The 18965-nt window shown below is 44.7% G+C and overlaps 1 protein-coding gene across 1 annotated transcript in view; it reads right to left on the bottom strand.

The window, feature by feature from the left end:
* VRK2 (VRK serine/threonine kinase 2) overlaps positions 1–6351 on the bottom strand; it is a 65051-nt gene extending 58700 nt beyond the window's left edge. Inside the window, exons 1-2 of the mRNA XM_081854802.1 lie at positions 6156–6351; positions 2072–2212 (exon numbers count right to left, since the gene is read on the bottom strand). Coding sequence (XP_081710928.1) covers positions 2072–2207 — 136 coding nt within the window. The 5' untranslated portion in view covers positions 2208–2212; positions 6156–6351. The remainder of the gene's footprint in view (positions 1–2071; positions 2213–6155) is intronic.
* Between the last annotated feature and the right edge of the window lie 12614 nt (positions 6352–18965).

Here is an 18965-nt window from a genome sequence, read left to right as displayed (position 1 = left end):
AGCGGTTCATTTTCGTGGCAATCATCTCTTGGAATATAATGGAGAAAAGTGTCTGCCATAGATCTTAGGGAGCCGCTTTTGCAGGCAAAGTTTGCACACTGGGGGAGAGCAAAAAAGCTATGCCTATTGGCAATTAAATAGAATTCCCCAACTCCTGTCCACAGCTGATCTCACTGCTGCTGCTGGAGGTTTTGGCAACAGATGCTCATTTTGCAAACACTGATGGCCTCAAGAAAGTGTATTTGTGTACGTGCACATACACTGGGAAAGAAGGGTGGGTTTTTTTAACCAGTGTTCCTCAGAAATTATTCTTCTGCTAGGTTTACATACTGGAGTGTTTCTCAAACTTAGGTCCCCAGCTGTTGTTGGACTACAACTCCCATCATCCCTAGCTAGCAGGTCCAGTGGTCAAGAACGATGGGAGTTGCAGTGCAGCAACAGCTGGGGACCCAAAGTTTGAGAAACACTGCACTGACATCACAATAGCCATGCTAGGAAGGCATATTTCAGAATCAGAAAGTTTAAAAAAATGGCAATGTTTTCAAACTCAACTTAAATATGGTCCAGTAGACCTTTTAGAAAAACAACAGCATTGTGAAAGTCTTAACATGCACGAAAGACATTAACTGAAGCTCAGTCTGTAGATAAGCGTTTTACTTAAGCTTGAGGCCTGCAGAGCTTTTGTTACTTTTGAGAGAAGATCTATACAGACAGAGCTATCTGATATCAAGGCTGTAATTGTCTAGTAACGTCTTCTCTCATAGGTCTATGTTTCTGCACACCCATCTTCTTCACTGTCTCCTTCGTGCATGTAATCAAGTCAGATCCTGGCTGCAAAATCTCTCATCCCCACAAAACAGTCAGTCTTTCAGCGTGACATGACTATTTGGGCGCATCCAGACAGATGCCAATGTTGAAGTGAAATTCAATCTATTGTTATTGGCATCTGTTGGCCTTGAGAGACAATGGAGTGTGCCTCCAGGGGTGAAGTCAAACCGCTGCATTAATAGCACCGAAGTGACCTCCCCAGGCTGGGCAGTGTGTATGGAGGCCCTGGGCTGCCCAGATGACCCCTTCCGATCCAAAGGAAAGCAGAGAAATACATTAGGGACCAGATTGGCTGCAGGAGTTGCTGCAAGGAGGTGTACAAGGCGACATCAACCTCCTTAGGGATTTCATTCCAGGGTTTACTCCTTAGCCTTTTCTACTCCCGACGTTATCCTGCAAGGTGGAAGCGATTTCATTTGGCCACTGTCTCTTAGGTTCCTTGTTCCTTATTCAGTTAACCAACAGCACGGAGGCAAGCCATTGGGTTACAAAGAGGAACATGCAAAAATATTTGCTGTTAGGTGGATTATGGACAATCCGCAAGGATATGTTTCCCTTAAATTGGCACTGTGGCACTGGCTGTGTTGTGGAATTGGCATCTAGACCCTGCTGAAACTGGCATGCCACCTTCTGAATGGGCACAGGGACAGGGCAGCAGATGGCCAGGAGCTGAGATGTGTCTGAAGACACCATGTGTAGCCCAGTTAAGCTTCCAGTGCCAAGAGGGACATCCAGAAAAATTCACTTTTGCTCCTAAAGGTTAACGTCAGCTCTGAAAGTCAAACAGTGGTTTCTGAAGCTGTAGGAGTCAGGAATATCATCAGTGTTGCTATTTAGGGTGGTAGTCGTGAGAACCCAGAAATTACATATTACCAGCATCTGTGCTGGGTTAAAAATTGTATGGGAATAATTTAGAGATGGGAATAGGGTAATCTAGGATAGCCATCCTCAGCCTGGTGCCCTCCATATTCATTGGACTACAGCTTCCATCAGGCACAGTCAGTGCTCAGAGATAACGTAAGTTGTCATCCAAAATGTACCAGGATGGGAAGGGCTGATTTGGCAGCAAAATTCTCAAGTACCCCAAACTGTGCCTTAAAGTTGTGCTTGAAAGCAACACGAAGATTGAACTGGTTAAGAGATGAAACCAACACAGAGATTGAGGAACTAACAGTTATAAGGATGGAACACCAACAGCAAAGACAGCACATTGCAATGACTCAGGTGATGATCTATACTTTACCTAGGTAGATTAGGCCAAATCCTCCCTGGCCAATCATACGACCTAGTCTCCACTCTCTTTTCTCGGTGTCTTTCAGTACTACCCCTTCTTGAAGAGGACTGGGGAGGTTGCTTTTTCCATGCCTTTTAGGAGGCATCACACCTGAATGGGAGAAATGGAGGAATACATAGGAACATATGAAGAGTTCTTCCATCTATATATTATTTCCTGAATGCCCCACTCTACCCAGTGTTTGAAATTAGCCAGGCGCCAGGCACATTTCGCACCTGGCTTTTGACCACCTGCAACCAAGTAATGGCACCTGGCATCTCCACTGTCTGGGGAGATCATTGGATCTGGACTGTTTTCACACACTAATACCTCTTCCTGCAGAATTCTATCAGTTACATTTTATCTGAACAATTGGAATGAATTTCCAGAACCGAATTGCTTTTCCCACCCTGTGGAATGGGCCAATGTAAATGTGGACTGTCTCTGGATCAAGTGACTTTTCTTATTTAAGTTCTCAAAGCTCTTAACCTAGCTCAAGGTTGTCATCTGGACTAGCCAGATGTTTAACTGAGAATCAATCACAGTCAGTCCATCATTTGAAAAATAAGACTTTATTTTTGCCCCAAAATGGCAACTAGACATTCCATTTTGGCAACCGCAACCTTGACTTAAGGAGCCAAACAATAACACTTATTCAATGGAGCATTCATGAATTGTTAATTTGCTGATATAATGTTCATGGACATTTATCAACTCTATTAATAGAATTATTACTGCAGTCTATGCAGTCTATTGTTATCTATTCCTGTTTACTGCTCATGCAGTAACCACCTGTTATGTGTTGTAAGTGGCTTATACGTGTATGATCATAATTTATTATTTGGCCCAGACTGCATTTTTTATTGTTTGTTTGTTAAACTTGTTAGTTGCTTTACCTTGCACAGGGCAACCCAAAGTGACTTAAAATAAAACAAATAGACAGACAAAACTCTGACACAAATATATTAAAACCAAGAGGGAAAAGAAACACATTAAAAAAAAATCCCATCTACTTACGCAAGTCACTCAAATGTCATGCTGAATGCATCAAAGCTTACTCCCAGGTAAGGACATAAGCACATCATGCATTTAGAGCACATTCAATGCACATTTAAAGCACATGACTTCGCCTAAGGCAGGCATGGGCAAACTTGGCCCTCCAGATGTTTTGGGACTACAATTCCCATCATTCCTGACCACTGGTCCTGTTAGCTAGGGCTCATGGGAGTTGTAGTCCAAAAACAGCTGGAGGGCCAAGTTTGCCTACACCTGGCCAAAGGAATCCTGGGAACTGGTTTGCTAAGAGTACAGTGGTACCTTGGGTTACATCCGCTAACCCAGAAGTAGTGCTTCAGGTTAAGAACTTTGCTTCAGGAAGAGAACAGAAATTGTGCTCCGGCGGCGCGGCGGCAGCAGGAGGCCCCATTAGCTAAAGTGGTGCTTCAGGTTAAGTACAGTTTCAGGTTAAGAACGGACCCCCGGAACGAATTAAGTACTTAACCCGAGGTAGCACTGTATTGGGAATTGTACTTCCTTTTTTTAAAAAAAAAAAATACATTTTTATTGATTTTTAAACATATCAGTTCCAACAGTCATACAACATATCTTATGCAATATTTTGACTTCCGTCAACACCTCTGATGATTTTCCGTTCTTTACTATACTTCTGCATTTCTTAATTTTCTATCACTTTTAATTATCCTTAACTAATAATTTGGGAATTGTAGTTCCATGATGGAACTACAGTTCCCATGGTTCTTTGAGGGAAGTTATGTGCTTTAAACATGTGGCGTGAATCTGCCCTAAGTGAGTATAGGGCTGCAGCTGCAGTCACTTTTAAAAAACCAAGCATCTCCCCACTCATCTCCCAGGAGTCTTTGCAATACACGAGCCACACCTAGCTACATGCTACGGTACTAGCAAACTCAATTCTCCAAGTGAACACTGCCACTCCTGCACAAAAGGGATGAACCACAGAATTTATGGAGGGAGGAGACTAAATTTTGCAGGGAATTCCACTCCTAAAAAGGAGTGAGAAGAAAACTCAAAAAGGAACCACCCAAAGCAGCTGAAAGAACATGCCCAGTAGATGCAGAATATCTGTGTTTTCCCAAAGGAGGGGGGGAAAGTGGGGAGGAATGGAATGGAGTACCCTGGAAGGGGCTGGCTGGCTGAAACCACCACTCCACTGCTACAATATTTCACTCCAGCTTCCACTTCCAAAAAGTCTTGGCAATTTTTTTGCAGTATAAAAAATATATCTAAATTTGCAAAGAGCCTGAGGACAAGAGGGTAGAGAAGCAGAACATCGAGTCCCTATCCAGCCTCAGCCGGAACAGCCAATTTGCCAGGGCTATCTCTTTCACTGGAGATTCCCCCCCCCCCCCCTTAAAAACAATATTTCGTTTTCATATTCATGTTTTACAATCACATATCCAAGAAACAGCATAAAAACAAGATTCCAAAAATGCCCTGGACTTCCCGCCTCCCCTTTGTGGGTCTTGTTGCTGATCATTTCCTCCTGCATCTTTTATAATAATCCAAATCTTTTACGCCACTATTATATCCAAAATTCAACGATAAACTACATGTGTTAGTCCAATCCAACTAATGATTTTAACTGTTTAAGATAAATTATCAATTTCCCCCATTCCTTATTAAAATTTCCGATTCTTCAGGCCATTTTTGCCATTTCGGCATAATCCATCAACTTAAATCTGCCATTCTTCTCTGGCAGGGACTTCTTTCCATCTCTGGGCCAATTACATCTGAGCAGCCATGGTCGCATACATAAATAGTCTTTTTTTCTGCTCTGTTGGTATTTCGGCACCTCACTGGAGATTTTTTTTAACCAGGAGGTTGGCTGGCCCTCCCTTGGGGAGTCTTTTAACTTTGCTGTGGGGGGTTAGACTAGATTACTCCTGGGGGTCCCTTCCGACACTACCATTTAGGGCCGGATTTAGGTTTGATGAGGCCCTAAGCTACTGAAGGTAATGGGGCCCTTTATATGTCCAGCTGTCCTTTGTCAGCAACAAATTGTCACTGTTTTGTTTTTGTGTGTTGAATATATGCTATACGGTAATGTATGGACCTAATAGGTATCTAAAGCCATTTGCACATAACAGAATATGTATTTTATCAAAGTCATTGTCGAACTGAATCACAATTACGTATATTAACAGTGAAATAATTAAGCTCTAACATAAATGATTGCGGGCCCATTACTTACATCATAGGAACCTACACAACACAAAACACTGTTGCTGTATGTAGGTTTTATTTTGTTTTTTATCTTATATTTTGAAAATGTATATCCAGTTTTTTTACCTTTAATTTTTTTTGGGGGAGGGGGGGTGCTCCTGTACGTAGGTTTTATTCTATTTGTTCTTATCGAGGGTGCAATAAGATTAAGGGCCACTATCTGAACGATAACCTTGGTCATTTGATTGCCCTTTTTACCAATTGCTGTCTGTTTATTTGTATATATTGCTTGTTTTATGTTGCCATGGCCGTTGGCTAATGCGGATAAAGTTGATCTATCTATTCTATTTGTTTCTTATCTTATATACTAGAAATGTACATCCAGGGGTTTTTTCCGCCCTTTAATTTTTTTTGGGGGGGGGCTAAGCTATAGCTTGTTTAATAATAATAATAATAATAATAATAATAATAATAAATATAATATAATATAATATAATATAATATAATATAATAATAATAATAATATAATAATAATAATATAATAATAATAATAATATAATAATAATAATAATAATAATATCGTATTTAAACCCCGCCCTCCCCAGCCAAGACCAGGCTCAGGTCGGCTAAATATGTTATGTTTAGCTTAATATTATACGTAAATTCGGCAGTGCTTCCGACGCTACCATTCTATGGTTTTTTTGGGGGGGGGTGTTTGTTGTTGCGGTCCTGCCTCCCCCCCTGCCTTGGCTTAGCTCAAACTTTCAAGTCACCCCAAACTTTCAGGGGGACCCCACCCTACTTCTCCCCCCCACCCCTTCTTTTGGGAGAGGCCGCCAAGTCCTCCGCCTACCGCCGGGAGAAGGAAAAGTCTCTCTCTCTCTCTCTCTCTCTCTCTCTCTCTCCCCGCTGGAAACTTTGTATCTTCCTCCTTTCCTTCCTCTCCTTCCTGAGGCGCCGGGCGAAGGGGCGGCCGAGCGTGACGGCGGCCGGTCAGCGCGCGCCGCTCCCGCGCCAAGGAGCCTGGTCACGTGGTCCGGCGAGAGGGACTCCAAGGAGGGGCCGGCCGGCCGGCTGCGGGGCGGGGCGGGGCGGGGGAGGCGTGTCCAAGCGCGCGCGCCCGCCTAGAGAGCAGCCTATCGGAAGCGGAGGCGGCGGACACGCCTCCTCAGCAAACAAACGCCCGGCTCTCGAGAGCGCGCGAGAGATCGGGGCGATCGCGGAGTTGGAAAAGGGGCCCGAGGGTCATCCAGACCAACCCCCAAGGGCCGGGTTTAGGTTTGATGAGGCCTTCTAAGCCAGTGTTTCCCAACCTTGGAGCGTCGGCTGTTTTTGGACTACAACTCCCATCATCCCTATCTAGCAAGACCGGTGGTCAGGGATGCTGGGGATTGTAGTCTGAAAAAACATCTGGAGAACCAGGGTTGGGAAACACTCGCAGTGTTTCCCAACCTTGTGCCTCCAGCTGTTTTTGAACTACAACTCCCATCATCCCTGACTAGCAAGACCAGTGGCAAGGGATGATGGGAATTGTAGTCCAAAAACAGCTGGAGGCACAAGGTTGGGAAACACTGCACTACTGAAGGTTATGGGGCCCTTTATACAGTGCTACCTCGGGTTACGTACTTAATTCGTTCCGGAGGTCCGTTCTTAACCTGAAACTGCTCTTAATCTGAAGCACCACTTTAATAATAATAATAATAATAATAATAATAATAATAATAATAATTTATTTATACCCCGCCCTCCCCAGCCAAGGCCGGGCTCAGGGCGGCTTACAAGCAATAATAAAAACAAGATGAATGATTACAACTTAAAAACAAAAATAAAATACAACATTAAAATAATGGAACATCAAAATATTAAAATGTAGCCCTTTAGCTAATGGGGCCTCCTGCAGCTGCCGCGCCGTCGGAGAAAGATTTCTGTTCTCATCCTGAAGCAAAGTTCTTAACCCGAGGTACTATATCTGGGTTAGCGGAGTCTGTAACCTGAAGCGTATGTAACCTGAGGTACCACTGTATGTCCAGCTGTCCTTTGTCGACAACAAATTGCCGCTGTTTTTTGTGCTGAATATATGTTATATGGTAATTTATGGACCTAAAGGTAAAGGTAAAGGGACCCCTGACCTTTAGGTCCAGTCACGGACGACTCTGGGGTTGTGGCGCTCATCTCGCTTTATTGGCCAAGGGAGCCGGCGTACAGCTTCCGGGTCATATGGCCAGCATGACTAAGCCGCTTCTGACGAACCGGAGCAGCGCACGGAAACACCGTTTACCTTCCCGCCGGAGCGGTACCTATTTATCTACTTGCACTTTGACGTGCTTTTGAACTGCTAGGTTGGCAGGAGCAGGGACAGAGCAACAGGAGCTCACCCCGTCGCGGGGATTCGAACCACCAACCTTCTGATCAGCAAGTCCTAGGCTCTGTGGTTTAACCCACAGCGCCACCCGCGTCCCTTAATTTAATTAATTTAATTTAATTTAATTTAATTTAATTTAATTTAATTTATGGACTTATTAGGTATCTAAATCCATTTGCACATGCAGAAGGTAAAGGTAAAGGGACCCCTGGCCGTTCGGTCCAGTCATGGACGACTCTGGGGTTGCGGCTCTCATCTCACTTTACTTGCCGAGGGAGCCGGCATACAGCTTCCAGGTCTGGACTGCCCAGACACTGAGATCCAGCACCAAGGGCCTTCTGGCGGTTCCCTGCGAGAAGTGAAGCTACAGGGAACCAGGCAGATGTTTTATTATTATTTAATAATGTTTTGTTATGTTTTCATATATGTTGGAAGCTGCCCAGAGTGGCTGGGGCAACCCAGTCAGATGTGTGGGGCATGAATAGTGAAATTATCATTCTGGAATGGGAAGCCCCTATTTTCATCAGATAAATGTTGGAAGATATAGCAACATAGCAATGTGAACCTGGATCGTTCCAACCCTAGTCCCAACAAACAAACCCTTAAACAACTCTTTCTTTTGTTACATTTGCCCACGCTAGCTCCAAAGACTGGTGCGTTCTTTACAGAAAAGATGGACTTATGCAGAAGTAGGTCCGACTGACACATCTTTCCCTGTTTCCTTTGCCCCAAACAGTCCTCCTATCCCAAACCAGTGTTTCTATTTTGACTTGGGGGGCATGTGTGCAGTAGTTTTTTGGTTTTTGCAAGGGTTTTATTGTTCATTGTCTCCTTTCCCAGAGTCCCTAAACATGAACTGTGCAGATGTGCACATCAGCCTTTGCCAGAGGGCTGCATGACATACTTGCCATCCTAAGCACACTTACTTGGGAGTAAGTCGCACTGAACTTCCCAGGGTTTCAGGCATGACTTTGAAAGAAGAAGGGGGGGGGGTGAGATAACAAGGCCTGTAGTTAAAAGAAAGCGGTGGAGTACAGGGATAGGATGGCGAATGCACATAAAAGAAGCTCCTCATCAAAACTGTTGGGTATTATATACTGAGTTGAATAGGATCCAAAATGCAGCAGTCTGATTGGTCCTAGAACAATAGGATTCAGAATGCAGCAGTCTGATTGGTCCTAGAACAATGCAGCAGTATGATTGGTCTGCAGGAGCCACCCAATCCATCTCTAGGTGGAAGTGAATCCACAACCTGATTGGCCCATGGGAGAATCCCAGAATTAGCCAATCACGTGCGGCCCATTGTGTAAATAATGTATATAAAGCAGATATTTTGGGGAAACTTCCATTCCTCACTACTATGAGCTGAATAAAGAACATGAAATCCACACTTGACTCTGAGTATATTTCATTGGCTCTGGGCATGATCCGGTCAGGGTTAAGCGTGAATTCCCATCGATTTTAGTGGACGCTTCAGTCTCCTGCGGAAATCAGTGGGGAACAGAAAGTGCTTAACTTTCATTGCATCATTACCCAAATGAGTCACTTGGAAAGAAGCTTTATCAGGCAATTCCTGCTCCTTTGCTTTCGCTTCTCTTTTTCCTGTTGCTTTCTGAGGGCTGTTGGGAAGTCAATGAGTCTTTAAATCAGAGCCACTTCACACATTCTGGCGTTCATTCTGGATGATTCTAGTGTAAACCTAAAAAGGAACATGAATGTAATAATGCTTGCTTGCCAGAGACCTAGGTGGTATGTATTCCAAGGACCAAGGACTGACTGTTGCTCTCTACCTACTGTAGACAGGGGCTCTGCAGGGTTTTGGACAGGATCTCTCCCTGCCAAACCTGGAGGTGCCAGGGATTGAACCTGGATCCTGCTATATGTGAAGCAGATGCTCTTGCCACTGAGCGAAGGGTCTTTCCAACCCCTATGCTAGATGAGAAGGAGGAGATGAGCAGCTTCCAACATAATAAAAACACAGCAAGCATCAATAATAATAATAATTTATTACCGTATTTATACCCCACCCATCTGGCTGAGTTTCCCCAGCCACTCTGGGTGGCTCCCAATCAAGTGTTAAAAACAGTACAGCGTTAAATATTAAAAACTTCCCTGAACAGGGCTGCCTTCAGATGTCTTTTAAAGATAGGATAGCTGCTTATTTCCTTCACAACTGAAGGGAGGGTGTTCCACAGGGCGGGTGCCACTACCAAGAAGGCCCTCTGCCTGGTTCCCTGTAACTTCACTTCTCGCAGTGAGGGAATCACCATAAGGCCCTCAGAGCTGGACCTCAGTGTCTGAGCAGAATGATGGGGGTGGAGACGCTCCTTCAGGTACACAGGGCCAAGGCCGTTTAGGGCTTTGAATTGTTCTGGGAGCCAATGTAGATCCTTTAGAACCAGGGTTATATGGTTCCAGCAGCCGCTCCTGGTCACCAGTCTAGCAGCCACATTCTGGATCAGTTGTAGTTTTTGAGACGGACCTTATCCTCCATGAATTCATCTAATACAGTGGTACCTTGGGTTACAGACACTTCAGGTTACATAGGCTTCAGGTTACAGAATCCACTAACCCAGAAATAGTACCTCGGGTTAAGAACTTTGCTTCAGGATGAGAACAGAAATCGAGCTCCGGCAGCGCAGCAGCAGCAGGAGGCCCCATTAGCTAAAGTGGTGCTTCAGGTTAAGAACAGTTTCAGGTTAAGAACGGACCTCCGGAACAAATTAAGTTCTTAACCAGAGGTACCACTGTAGTCTTCTAAAGCTTTCTAAGATAATTCATGACAGTGAATTAAGAACTTAAGGAGGGCCTATTGGACCAGGTTAGTGGTCCATATAGTCCTTCTTCCTGATCAGACATGGGCCAACCAGATGCCTATGGGAAACCAGCAAGCAAAACCTGAGCACAAGAACTCATTCTCCTGCTGTTTCCAGCAATTGATGTTCAGAAGCATTCTGTCCTTCAACTGTGGAGCCAGAGCAGAGCCACTGTAGCTAGTAGCCATTGGTAGCCCTCTCCTCCACAAATTTGTCTAATCTTTTAAAGCCATCCAAGTTGGTGGCCACGACTGCTTCTAGTGGGAGAGAGTTCCATAGCTTAACTATGTGCTGCATGCACTGCATGTTTATCTGTCCTGAATCTTCCAGTTCTGTACACTGATGGTTCCACCAAGGGACCACCCATGAACCAGTTCCTGCCTCATGTTGTTGCTTAGTCGTTCAGTTGTTTCCGACTCTTCGTGACCCCATGAACCAGAGCACTCCAGGCCCTCCTGTCTTCCACTGCCTCCTGCAGTGTGGTCAAACTCATGTTAGTAGCTTCGAGAACACTGTCCAACCATCTCGTCCTCTGTCGTCCCCTTCTCCTTGTGCCCTCCATCTTTCCCAGCATCTGGGTCTTTTCCAGGGAGTCTTCTCTTCTCATGAGGTGGCCAAAGTATTGGAGCCTCAACTTCAGGATCTGACCTTCCAGTGAGCACTCGGGGCTGATTTCCTTAAGAATGGATCGGTTTGATCTTCTTGCAGTCCATGGGACTTTCAAGAGTCTCCTCAAGCACCATAATTCAAAAGCATCAATTCTTTGGCGATCAGCCTTCTCTATGGTCCAGCTCTCACTTCCATACATCACTACTGGGAAATCCATAGCTTTAAGTATACGGATCTTTGTCGGCAAGGTGATGTCTCTGCTTTTTAAGATGCTGTCTGGGTTTGTCATTGCTTTTCTCCTAAGAAGCAGGCGTCTTTTAATTTCGTGGCTGCTGTCACCATCTGCAGTGATCATGGAGCCCAAGAAAGTAAAATCTCTCACTGCCTCCGTTCTTCCATTCTTCCTGCCTCATAGAATCATAGAATGGTGGAGTTGGAAGGGACCCTGAGGATCATCTTGTCGAACCCCCGGCAAGGCAGGAATATGCAGCTGTCCCTTCAATTATACTCAGACCTCCTTCTAGCTGAAGTACGAGATACGCAGCTGAACGCCTAGCCTATCGTTTCATAAAAAGGAGCAGATCCAAGCACAAACCAATCATTTGCCAAAACAGCAATCCTGTTGTTTTCCACCCCACACCCTGCAGTCTGTGCTGTTCCTGTTTGCAACACCACTATTTTTTATACTGCAAAGCTCTTGCCTCTCTGAAGAGACTGGTCCTTTTCCTTTTTTCCCTTTTTTCCTTTTGCTGTTGAAGAATAGCTCTGACCTCCAGCGCCGCTTATGCCTTTATGACAATCTGTAGTCATCAGTGAAGTATGCTGGCTTTTGGGTCATCACTAATGTCAGCTGCAGACCTCAAAGGTCTGCGCAGAATGGATGGCAGGACTGCTACTGCTTGCATTGAGTTACGGCTTCTCCCTACAGAGAGGATAAGGCTGCGAGGTGGAGGAGGAATCTCAGTGTTATTCATAAATCCAGATATTTCAATTGCCTAAAAGGTTTCTGCTCGGGCTTTTTTCTCCCTGGTCTCCCTTCATGTTTTAGAATCTAGCGTTTTAAACAGTGCAGTATATGAGATTCTCTTAGTTTCCCTATTTTCCAGGGACATCCCTGATTTAGAGAAGCCGTCCTGGTTTCTGATTTGATGCAGGAATGCCCCATTTAACTTTTAAAAGGTAAAGGGACCCCTGACCATTAGGTCCTGTCGCGGACGACTCTGGGGTTACGGCGCTCATCTCGCTTTACTGGCCGAGGGAGCCGGCGTACAGCTTCCGGGTCATGTGGCCAGCGTGACTAAGCCGCTTCTGGAGAACCAGAGCAGCGCACGGAAACGCCATTTATCTTCCCACCGGAGTGGTACCTATTTATCTACTTGCACTTTGACGTGCTTTTGAACTGCTAGGTTGGCAGGAGCAGGGACCAAGCAACGGGAGCTCACCGACCTTCTGATCGGCAAGTCCTAGGCTCTGTGGTTTAACCCACAGCACCACCTGCGTCCCACTGATCTACTTGAATATAAATAGTATGACCATGTCCAAGGCATGTTTCTAATTTTCCCCCACTCACAGGGGCAAGGATGTTTCTTCTGAAGCAACACAATGAATGAACAAACGTTTCCACCACCGCCTGCAGAGCAATCGTATTCATATGCAAATTTATGCACAAGCCAATCAATTAATCAACTGAGACATCTTTAAAAAGCCCAGGTCACAGGTGCTGTTTATGGTCGCATTCACTTCCTTCTACAAATGTGTGAACACACATGAAAAAAGTGCTTAGGAGTTTGAACTCGCAGCGCGTCACAGAACGTTAACAATTGTCCACTTGAGGGGGGGGTGGCGGCACGCAGGCATGGAAATAACGGGGGGAATAAACCCTTAATCAGTCACCGCCTTGGTAAATTACACTCCTGTGCCATCCGTACGGAGCCCACATTCTCCTAGACATAGTACATTAACTGACTCATTAGCTATTTCCAACCATATGGACTTAGGTTTGGGTGGGTCACTTTGATAATATCCAGAGGTGAGCTTCCTTAATTATTGCAATTACGTGATCTCAATCAGGAGGCCAGACAGAGGAAATCTTGCCGGGGACTTCAAAATGGGTGTCAACGCGCCCCAGACATTGACGGAAATGAGTGGTGTGGCCTTTGGGTGCGCAAGGCCCCCTGGTACCTGGGGAAGTAATTGCCTGAAAAGTTTCTGAGAACCCGGGGATGGAGAAAAAAAAGTACCATCCGTAGCACGGATAGATCTCTGTTTGGACACAAAGAACTTTCTCTCGGCTGCAGCTCTTCTGGGGAAATTGCTCCATGCTTTGCTCGGTTGTATTGCTGATGTGCTTGATACAAGGTGGTTATGTCCCTCCCTTCCTCCCCCCCCCCCCGTGTAATTTTAGCGATGATATTTTAAGCACTCTCGTACTAAAAGGAGGGATGCGGAGAGGAGGTGCTGAAATGTCAGTGTTAAATACCACAGGGGTGTCACACCAGGCAACAGTGTGAGAAGTCGCAAGTCGACTAGCAACCGCTGTTGCAGATCTAAGGTGTGAAACGGCAAGATTTCAAGATAATTGAGCCATCCGTTTTATCCCTAGCTACAGTTTGCTTTGACCAAAAAAAAATAACAAAAACCCACCAAGAGAATAAAATGAAATAAAAAAAGTGGATCTAAGCAGTAACGTGTCTCAGTTCGACAAAGAAAAATGTAAATGCTGAATCAGGGCAATATTGTTCACGGTATTCAAGGCACTGTATAAATTTAAACGATAACCCCAGTTCATACATCTTTTTTGGCCGTTGATGGAAGCATCGGATAGATCGAAGCCTCCCAGCAACTGTAGTGGTCACCAGACCCCCAAAGGCCACTACAGGCACCTGTGCTTCGGCATCTCCTTACTAGCCTCAGTCTGTGCATCAGGTAAGGACAGAATTCCTATTGCTCACTGACCTTCACAGCCATTCAGAACCTGCTAAAGCTGAACAGGGATTATATATATATATATGTGTGTGTGTGTGTGTGTGTGTGTACATATATATACGTGTATACATATATATACTGGTGGTTTTATGGCTGAGATATATATGTGTGCAGGAGAGCTAGTGTCCATGAATCTCGAATATATCCCGGAACCCCATGGAAAGCCCTTCCCTCAAAGAATTCTGGGCACTGCAATCTGTTAAGGGTTGCTGGGAATCGTAACTCTGTGAGGGGTAAAATGACAGTGGCCAGAAATCATTGAGGGAAAGGGTGTTCTTCAAATGCGCTTTAACGGTGTAGTGTATACACAGCCAAAAGTGGGCCACTTGGTATTGAAATTAGCCCACAGCAGGGCTGGCTAACCTGTGGCACTTTGGACACTGATGAATTCCGCCTTCCATCAGCCCTACCCAGCATGGTGGAAGTTGTGGTGCAGTAACCTCTGAGAGGCACCTGTTTCTTCACCCGGTCACCAATTTATGGTGCACGTCTACCATACCCTCCAATATTTCTCCAATGAAAATAGGGACATCCCATTCTGTAATTATAATTTTACTAATTATACCCTACACATCTTACTGGGTTGCCCCAGCCACTCTGGGCGGCTTCCAACATACAGTGATACCTCTGCTTATGTACTTAATTCGTTCCAGAGGTCCGTTCTTAACCTGAAACTGTTCTTAACCTGAAGCACCACTTTAGCTAATGGGGCCTCCAGCTGCTGCCACACCGCTAAAGCATGATTTCAGTTCTCATCCTGAAGCAAAGTTCTTAACCCGAGGTATTATTTCTGGGTTAGCAGAGTCTGTAACCTGAAGCGTATGTAACCTGAAGTGTATGTAACCTGAGGTACCACTGTATATAAAAACATAATAAAACTTTTTTTTTTTAAAAAAAAAAACCCTTCCCTATACAGTGGTACCTCGGGTTACAAACACCTCAGGTTACAAACCCTTCAGGTTACAAACTCCGCTAACCTGGAAGTAGTACCTCGGGTTGCAAACTTTGCCCCAGGATGAGAATGGAAATCACACACTGGTGGTGTGGCGGCAGCAAGAGGTCCCATTAGCGAAAGCGCGTCTCAGGTTAAGAACAGTTTCGGGTTAAGAACGGACCTCCGGAACGAATTAAGTTCATAACCCAAGGTACCACTGTACAGGATTGCCTCCAGACAGCGCGAGGTTTGGATAACTCCATACCCTCCAACATTTCTCCAGTGAAAATAAGGGCATCCTAAGGAAAAGTGAGGGAGGCAGGTGGCGCTGTGGTTAAACCACAGGGGCTAGGGCTTGCCGATCAGAAGATCAGCGGTTCGAATCCCCGCGACGGGGTGAGCTCCCGTTGCTCGGTCCCTGCTCCTGCCAACCTAGCAGTTCGAAAGCACGTCAAAGTGCAAGTAGATAAATAGGTACCGCTCCGGCGGGAAGGTAAATGGCGTTTCCGTGTGCAGCTCTGGTTCGCCAGAAGCGGCTTAGTCATGCTGGCCACATGATCCGGAAGCTGTATGCCGGCTCCCTCAGCCAATAAAGCGAGATGAGCGCCGCAACCCCAGAGTTGGACCTAATGGTCAGGGGTCCCTTTACCTTTAGACCAGTGTTACCTGCTCTGGCTGGCAGTGGCTTTCTGGCAGCGGTGAGGAACAGCTGGCCTTGCTAGGTCTACCAAACCTCTCAGCTTGAGCTGCCAGTCTATTGAGAGCAAACAACCACTACTGTTTCTGAGATTGTCCAGTGTGGGGAAGTTCTAGCTGGGAAAGTGCAATTTCATGTTTGTTTGTTTGTTTGTTTCATAAAATTGATACATCACTTGATTGTAAAATAAATAAATAAATACAAGAACCTCAAAGCAGTTTGCAAAATGATGAAATAATAAAATCAAGGAAAAAAATGTATTTATTGCCTGTTTTCATTATACAATTTAATTCCATTTTTATGCAATAAATTTTGTTAATGCTGGAAGCTTGGTTACGCAGTGCCACCTTGCCAATTTGCTACTGCTCTCCTCCCTTCTCACAGCCCTCCATTCCACTTTTTGTAAATATTAGCAAGCTGATATGACCCACCCCCACCCCTCCTAGGGTAATAGACTGATATAAATCAACTTCAAATGTTCAGATATGTTCTTTTTTGATAAGAGTTTAAAAACAAAACAGGAAAAATATTTATCTGTAAGTGGAAGGGGTGCTGGTGGTAGAAATGAGTGCTGAAGATGTCTGAAATAAATTATTTTGTAAACTTCCCCATCACTAGCCAGTAGCTTATTATTCTGCCGACCTCAAAGAAAATTGCTTCAGAATTATGTATTCCCGGTCTCTTATTCCACAAAAGGTTTTAAAGATCTATAAAACTGCTAATGATGATGGTTGACACTGTTCAAAATCAGAAGCATCCACACATGTCTCCCAAAATACAAGCATATGGGGGTGGGTGGGGGGAAATCGTCTATATAATTAAATTAATGATAGATTATGATAGTCCTCTCTACTCATTAAAAATTTTGCTGGGTTATTTATACAGCCCTATTAAAAAGGAACATTACACAACTTAATTTAGAATCTTATTACAGCCATAAGCGCAGAGCGACAGCAAAACCATACAAGTACAATCAGAACTTTGTACAACTCAAGAAGAGATTCCTCCCCCTCCCAGAATCCTTTGCAACGTAGAGTGGTTCCATGTTGGAATAATCCGTGGTGGAATACCAATTGTTGGGCATCGGAAGCGGGAAGATGGCTGGTTGCTCTTACATATCATCCGCCATTTATTCGATGAAAATAGGAATGTCCTATACAACAACAAGAAGGGACGCAGGTGGCGCTGTGGATTAAACCACAGAGCCTAGGGCTTGCCTATCATAAGGTCGGCGGTTCGAATCCCCGCGATGGTGAACTCCCGTTGCTCGGTCCCTGCTCCTGCCAACCTAGCAGTTTGAAAGCACGTCAAAGTGCAAGTAGATAAATAGGTACCGCTCTGGTGGGAAGGTAAACGGTGTTTCCATGCTCTGGTTCGCCAGAAGCAGCTTAGTCATGCTGGCCACATGACCCGGAAGCTGTATGCCGGCTCCCTCGGCCAATAAAGCGAGATGAGCGTCGCAACCCCAGAGTCTGTCACAACTGGACCTAATGGTCAGGGGGCCCTTTACCTTTATACAACAACAACAACAACAACATTAACATTTTTTCTTTTTCTTCTCTGGCAATCACTCATAGCCGAGTAAGATTGTCTTCCATGAATATTGTCTTAACAGTGTGTCCGTAAGTGACTATAGAGGCCAGTTCTAGATCCTTCCACAGTGGGGACATAGGTTTTTTGGGCGAGAGTTGCTCACAGGATTTGCAAAACATGCCCTCCCTTATTTCTCCCTTGCATCCTGAGTTTGGGCTTCCTCAAAGCATTTATTTATATATTCCCCAATATTTATATTGCCCCAGCCACTCTGGGTGGCTTCCAACGTAAATAAAAACCATAATATGAAACATAAAAAACTTCCCTATACAGGGCTGCCTTCAGATGTTTTCTAAAGGTTGAATAGTTACTTATCTCCTTGGCTTGGGGGATCGGATAACTTCATACCCTCCAACATTTCTCTGATGAGAATAGGGGTGTCCTAAGGAAAAGTGGGCCATTATGGGAGCAAGTCAGAAACTAGGACAGCTTCTGTAAATCCAGGACTGTCCCTGAAATTACGGACCCTTGGAGTGTCTGCTCTTAGGCTCTGCTTGTGGGTTTCCCACAGGCATCGGGTTGGCCCTGTGATCCTCGTCTAGACAGGCCATTGGACTATTCCAACAGGGATCTACTTATGTCCTTATGTCTTGTTGCTGTTTGGCTCATCACTTTCCTCCCTGTTGACCTCTAAAACCAAATGCAATATAGCATGACTGTGCACCCATGTGCTGGAATTTCACTGCATTTGAACATCTAAGGCAGGCAGGGTTTTTTTTTTGGTATGCACACATCTCTAATTCATGCTATTGGGAGGTAGTTATTGCAATACCTCCCCCTGTTCCCCCTTCCTTTGGTTCCTCCGCTCATAATTACACCACTGTGTCTATAATAATACCTTAAATGCCAGCAATATGTTCTCCGTTCAGTAGTTAAATGTGTATGTAGTGCATAGTGCAGTAAAACAAACAGCTGTACCCTGAGCAGAATCATTCAACCTTCCGAACAAATCTTTACAGTAAGTCTCATTTTATTGCACAGGGAGAAAGCTCTTTACCAAGCAGAAGTATTATTTTTGATGGAGGGCTAGCACTTAGCTTTCGAAAAACCATTGGAACCTCTTCTCGGGACATTACTTGCAGGCTGTGATCGTGGGTACCCAGCTGCCTTCTCTCTCTTTAAAAAACACACACACACAGCATTAGTGTATTATCTTTTATATTATTTATACTTGGAAACAAGCAGAGCAGGCGAGTGTTGGAATTTGGGGGTCGGCCATCTCTGCAAACCACTCATCAAAAACCCCTCCCTGCATTCGAAAAGTCTTTAGTGATTACCAGCCAATTGCCAGTCTCCTCTTCTTGGGCAAGGTTCATGAGTGGGTGGTCACGGACCAGATCCAGGTGCTCTCTGATGAAACTGATTGTCTATTGGGGTTTAGGCCTGGTTTTGGCACAGAAGCTGCTTGGGTCACCTAGTAGGATGACCAACGTCAGGAGAAAGGCATGGGAAATGTGTCCTGGTTAATTGTCCTCAACCTCTTGTTATAATAATTTAAGGTCTCAAATATATAAGTAAAATACTCAGAAATTTAGAAGGCAAACACATAAGTGTCATGAATTTAAGGTCTCAAATATATAAATAAAATATTCAGAAATTTACAAGGAAACACATAAGTGTCATGGTCTGGGCTACAGGCGATCAAAATCCTGGCTGAGGACATCGGG

Source organism: Podarcis erhardii (assembly GCF_964252035.2).
Source record: "Podarcis erhardii genome assembly, chromosome: 3".
NCBI classification, from domain to species: domain Eukaryota; kingdom Metazoa; phylum Chordata; class Lepidosauria; order Squamata; family Lacertidae; genus Podarcis; species Podarcis erhardii.
The sequence above is the reverse complement of the archived record's forward strand: the minus strand, read 5'-3'. Positions and strand labels throughout refer to the sequence as shown.